The 6,000-nt window shown below is 42.0% G+C and overlaps 1 protein-coding gene across 6 annotated transcripts in view; it reads right to left on the reverse strand.

The window, feature by feature from the left end:
* The window catches only part of AK9 (adenylate kinase 9), a 115,099-nt gene extending 109,539 nt beyond the window's left edge, over positions 1 to 5,560 (reverse strand). For 5 of the 6 annotated variants that reach the window (XM_085859490.1, XM_085859488.1, XM_085859492.1 and 2 more), the window contains exon 1: positions 5,414 to 5,560. In XM_085859490.1, the coding sequence (XP_085715616.1) occupies positions 5,414 to 5,506 (93 nt within the window). In that variant the 5' untranslated portion in view covers positions 5,507 to 5,560. Of the gene's footprint in view, positions 1 to 4,196; positions 4,430 to 5,413 lie in introns of all 6 variants that reach the window. The other variant, XM_085859489.1, reaches the window with a different exon arrangement.
* Between the last annotated feature and the right edge of the window lie 440 nt (positions 5,561 to 6,000).

The following is a 6,000-nucleotide window of genomic DNA, read 5'->3' on the forward strand; positions in this document are numbered from 1 at the left end:
AGTCTTTGATGGGCCAAATTATCTCGACTTGTCAAAGTTTCTTGGAAAGGAACATGCATTTATTTTGCTCATTCACTTCCCCCTACTCCCTCTTTTCTCCCCCTCCCCCACCCCCAATCTTTTACCTCTCCTTTTCCATTTCTCAACTCCACCTTCCCCTTTTCTCCACCCTCTTCCCCCTCTCTTCCACATTTCACACCCCCTACTTTTCCCCTACCTCTTCTCCTTCACCCCCATAGCTCCTTGCCTTTTCCCAGTCTATTGAAGCCTATGAGGCAAAACGAGCTATGCTCTAATAGGGGACAAGGACACGGATCATGTCTAAAATTTGTTCCTCTTGTAAATTCCCGAAGTTTTTTTTCTTAAATCTTCAAAAAAAAAAAAAGCTTTCCTTTATATCAATTTAATTATATGCATGAACATTGAAGAACACAAATTGCCTTTTTGACACTTTCAAAACCCTTCCATTTAGCACTACTTGGTCAAAATATTACCGTATTTCACATCCCAACCAATCAAATTTGCCACTTGCAGACCCTGCCATAGTTTTTGTTTCTCAAGACTACACAGGGAAAGGTGTGCTGTTAGCTCTGCAGTTCATCTTCAGTTCTGTGTCTTCCTTCTTGCATTAGCCTTCACTTTGTATTCAAAAAAAGAAGGAAAAACAGGGAATGCCAAAGTTTATTGGCCTATGTAGGGGTGTATATGCGAGTGTGCATATTATTCCTGCTTGTGTATATTTGTGAACTTGCAAGTACCACCCGTCACTTTGCTGATGGGAATACTAAAGAGAGGAAGAGATTGGGACCATACTCTGTGTAGAGTCTTGGTGCTGCTCAAACAATCTCCTTGGCTGTTGGGCACAATCCTGGACGGGTCGCCACTCCGACACAGTATACCAGCAAGCTGGCACTCATTTTGCCGACCTCGGAAGGATGACAGGTCGAGTTAACCCCACCTGGTATTAATTCAACAGCTGAGCGGGATTTGAACTCAGGACCCAAGGATCCAAAGCCCACCACCCTAACCATTAAGCCAACACCAGGCATATACGAAAGGGGGGAGGGAGAAACAATACTAAGGAGGGAGAGAGAATACTAAAGGGGGGAGGGGTTGTTGCTCCCTCCCCCTCTTTTCAACAACCCAAGAAAAGAGGGGGGGGGGTGGAAGAGGGAGAGAGAGAGAGAGTGGGGAGAGAGAGGATAGAGGAGGGAGGGGGAGCGAGAAGGGGTGGGGGATCGAGGAAGGGTGGGGAAAAGGAAGATAGTGTGAGGTCAGAGGAAGGAAAGGCAGACATGCGGTGAAGCGTTAATTACAGCCTGGATGAGTCTAGAGAGAAATCCTGCCCAGAAACACCGTCCAGACATAACCACCGTCTGGATATGTCGAGAGAGAGAGAGAGAGAGAGAGAGAGATAGAGTGAGAGAGAGAGAGAGACAGAGAGAGAGAGAGAGAGAGAGAGAGAGAGAGAGAGAGAGAGAGAGAGAGAGAGAGACTTTATGAATAACACACACACACACACACACACACACACACACACACACACACACACACACACACACACACACGGTTGGCTGATATCGGCAACAACCCAAGAACCATGAGTAGTTTTCACTGAAAAACAACGTTGCATTTACATAGACGTTTCAGGGATATGTTCACAAACATTAATTTTATAAACGGTGGCATGTGATGGGTGGAAAAAAAATTTGGCTCAGTAATTTAGAAGACACGTCAATACGGCAAACAGCTCGGAAATTCCGTGTTATTTCACAACTCGCTCAGAGCGACGGAGCATGAACCACTCGCTCAGGAGGATGAAGCGCGAACCACTTGCTCTGAATGACGTGGTTGGCAAAAGCATCCACAGTGAATGAATGATTTGCTGAGAAGGACATAGCGCAGTCCCACGCAAACGTTATAACCTTTTTTTTTAATGTCTATTTTTCACCAGATTGGCTTTAATTCCCCAGAGAGCACCTCACAAAACCTCCAAAATATATACACACAGTTCTGGCAGACACTATGGATAGGCATTCCCTCTGAGAGACAGGGTGTGAGGTCTAGCAGTGAATGCATTAAATCATGCAGCTCAATATGAAGCTAGTTAATTTTGGCATGTTCCTAAATTTTTTGTTCACTCAATATAATTCTCCAAACAGTAGAAAAAGAAGTTTAATGCTTTGGAAATTTCACATTTTCTTGTGTATCTATGGAGGAGGGAACATAACTTTGCTTGCTTAAAGTAAATATGTATATCGGCTTTGTTGTAAGACTCGTTATATCCATAAATTATTAAATTTCACAACAGAATTCGACATTTATTGAATCCGGACGATATCCAATCCTCAAAACCGAAATAATATTTTGATGATATACTTTAATTACTCCATGAGAGTAGATTGTGGAAAATCGTATCATACAATGCATGAAATCGCTCCAATCCCCTAATTTGAAAACTATAGTACTTACAAAAGCGATGTTTCCAGCGATTCGTAGCGATGATGAACAGGCATTCAATATGAGTGAGGAAAGTGGGGAAAAAAGCTTTATCGTTAAGAAATCGTTGCAGCCTGTTACAAGTCAAGGCATGGTTCAGCAGGCCAAAAAACATGGCGGCTTCAGACCCCAGCGAGGTTACCCAGGAAACGCCTTAAGACCCCAGAGAGCGAGGTGGCCAAGGATCGCCTGAATGAGGATATAATTAAATAAGGCCGTTAATCATCAAAAGGGGTGTTTTAATTAACCCAAACATCCAATTTTCACTCTTGCACTTCTTTGGAGGTTTCTTAATATGCATGCAAAGTTTCAGGCTGCTAGGTTTTATGGTTTTGGAGGACGGACGGATGGACACACACACACACACACACACACACACACACACACACACACGCACGCACACACACACACACACACACACACACACACACACACACACACACACACACACACATTATTAAACCGATTAGATGTAATATATAAGGTTAGTCACAAAAATGTTCCTATTTAAAATTGTTTATTAAATCTGCTATTTTTCATGCAAGACCTTATAATTTATATGATGTACAAGGGAACTCATAAAAAGTTTTGTTTGACTGCAAGAAATGTTTGAAATGTCATCCTCCAAGCTCTGCACACTTACGGATACTATGGAATCGTTTGATGGCAGAATGAAGTGTTTCAGATGACACCGGAAATGATGCTCGTTACAGTATCTTTGAGTTCAGGAATGTTCATTAGGTTCTCTTTTCAAGCATTTCCCTTAAATTTCCCCAGAAAAAAAAATCTCAAGTTGATAGGTCATGAGATCTTGGAAGCCTGCAAGGAAATCCAAATCTGCCAGGAAAGTGATCATTGAGCCAGTGCATGGATAAGAGAACTAACTGTATGTGCAGTTAGTCACTTTACCCTGTTGAAACCAAGCACGAGGAACGTTTCTCACGACTCCAGAAAAATGTGTTCAACAAGTGTACATAACATTACTCATTCACATTCACAGTCACAGTCACCTCTTCCTCAATAGCCTAATCTTCAAAAAAGTATGGACTGTAAATATGATGGAAACCAAACCATAATCATTATTTTGGGGGAGTGGAGCGGTAACTCAAAGTGGGCTGGTTTCTTCGTGCCCCAAAACTGACAATTCTGTTTTTTCACCATACCATTGAAGTAAACATGACATTAGTCATTGAAAATTGTCACCAATGTTGATTCCTGCTTGATCAGTAATCCGAATGAATCACACACAAAATTCATGCCATCGCCGCTCATCATCCGAGGTTAAATGCTGCATTAATTGAATTTTGTAAGAGAAAGCCTTCAGATCACACTTTAAGACTCAAATGACTGCTTCGAGACGCTCCAATTCCATGTTAAAATGCACCTTGTTGATTTTCTCCAGTTACACGCAATCACTTCATCAATTGTTTGCAGTTACTGGAGAGTGAATGTTCGTCGGATGTCCAGAGTGTCCTGCGTTGGTGTTTTTCTCACAGATCCTGTTCCTCTCTACTTTTAAACTATATGACATAGAGTCTTCGAGGTTGGTGCATTACATCTAGAGAATAGTCTTCTGAACGCACTCTACACTCCTATCACTCTCTCTCTCTCTCTCTCTCTATCGAGTGCAGCCTGTGGCTGCTGGTTGCATCATTGGTTGGGACGCGGCTATGCCGCTGATGCAATGTCCCCCTTACCAGTACACTGGTACTCATTTGCCGACCTCGGAAGGATGACAGGCTGAGTCAACCTCCTGGTGTATATTAACTCAGCGGCCAACGGGGCTTGAACTCAGGACCCTAGGATCCCAAGCCGCCACCCGAACCACTAAGCCAACACCAGGCTTCACTCCTATCACCGATTTCGGCTCTTCGACATTCTTCTCAACACTGAAGATTTCATTCTCTGTTGTTGTTGCACCATGGGTTACCTGCAAAAACATAATAATAATAATACAAATGTCGAAATACATGCAACAAACAAATTTGAATGCTTACTCAACCGAATCCACAATGTTTGACATTTCTACTGATTAAGATTTCTTGAAATAAATTTTTCATGAAAAAGGTACATTTTTGTGACTCACCCTGTATTTCAAAAAAACAAACAAAACAAAACAAAAAACAGCTTCAGAGTTCATGAAGGCGTCTCATTGCTCAGGAATCTCGAAAAAAAATGATTTTAAATGACCTTACGTTTGCATTTTTCACAAATAAATCACTAACTAACAGCGTCATGTGGTTAGCAGGGAGCGCCTGACTGCACATTCTATTCGGAGTTCGTATACCGATCACCATCTGGTTTAATGAAAACGACTTGGTCAAGTCAAGCCATCCAACGCACAACTTTGTATTGTCCAGACAGAAAGGGAGGGAGGAGAGCGTGGGAGGATTGGGAAGAAAAATTCGGAAATAAATTGAAGAAGAAGCGCAGTGGAGCGAGGGGAGAGGGAAGGGAGAAGTCAAATGAGGAGCATACCAAGGGGCGGAGCTTAAATTGACGTTACGTTTCATACGTAATAAATAGACGAACGCCATTTTTCTTTTCACGGCCTGCGTGCACGACCGAATTTAAACGCGTTTTCATGGCGGACCAGACGGAGAAAAAATTATCCAAAGTTTATCATTAACCCTTTCCGAGATAAAACCAAAAATAAATGGATGTAAAATAAAAGGCTTACAGTGAAACATTAATTTAAAAGGGGGGGGGGAGGCGGCGTTGTGGTAATTCAATCACTAAATTCGGACAATTTTCCTCAGGAGCCTTTTTAAAAAGTGGACTATGCAAAAATATATTTCCACAAACACCGTCAGCGTCACATCTTTCTCTTCACGATCCACCGAACGGAGTTTACAAATCTCTGTGCTGAGGAAAACGAACAATTCAATTTTTTTTGAACCCAATAAAAACTCACAGGCTTTCCCAGCACGACAAAACACGGTGGTTTAGTGAGAAGGTAACTTAATTCAGCCGCTTCTGCTCCGTACGGATTTCCGTGGCTCTCCATGAACGAGCTCGCGTTTGTACGCCGTGACGTAAGCACGTAGAGCGAAATGTTGTTTGCGTGAACGCACGAGCCTCAAGCCACGCCCCCAGCGGCTGGAAATTCAATTGAGGTTGTTGGTGATCGCTTCCAGCATTCCCGAGATTCACAAGGACAAATGTGTCTAAGAGCAGCGGACAAAAAAAACAACAACAACAACTTCCGATCTTTCATCACGTGCCTTGATTAAGCCAATAGCGAAACGCGTCATAATGTATTTACGTATTTACGATATATCGTGTATCTACGAAATTACAATACATTAAATGGAATAATCTTTAAATAGTAACGTGAACTTTTCGAAACTTTAAAGCAAATGTCCATTTGCTTTAAATACAAATTTCTTTGTATTTTTAAATACAAATAAATGTATTTAAAAGTTCATGATAGACGCTCTCAAAAGGCACCATCAATGCGAGGATGTGTACAGGTGCTCATTATTTAAGGAGATCCGGATC

This window comes from Eptatretus burgeri, chromosome 16, assembly GCF_056783735.1.
Source record: "Eptatretus burgeri isolate ZD-2024b chromosome 16, Ebu_testis_v1, whole genome shotgun sequence".
Classification (NCBI taxonomy): domain Eukaryota; kingdom Metazoa; phylum Chordata; class Myxini; order Myxiniformes; family Myxinidae; genus Eptatretus; species Eptatretus burgeri.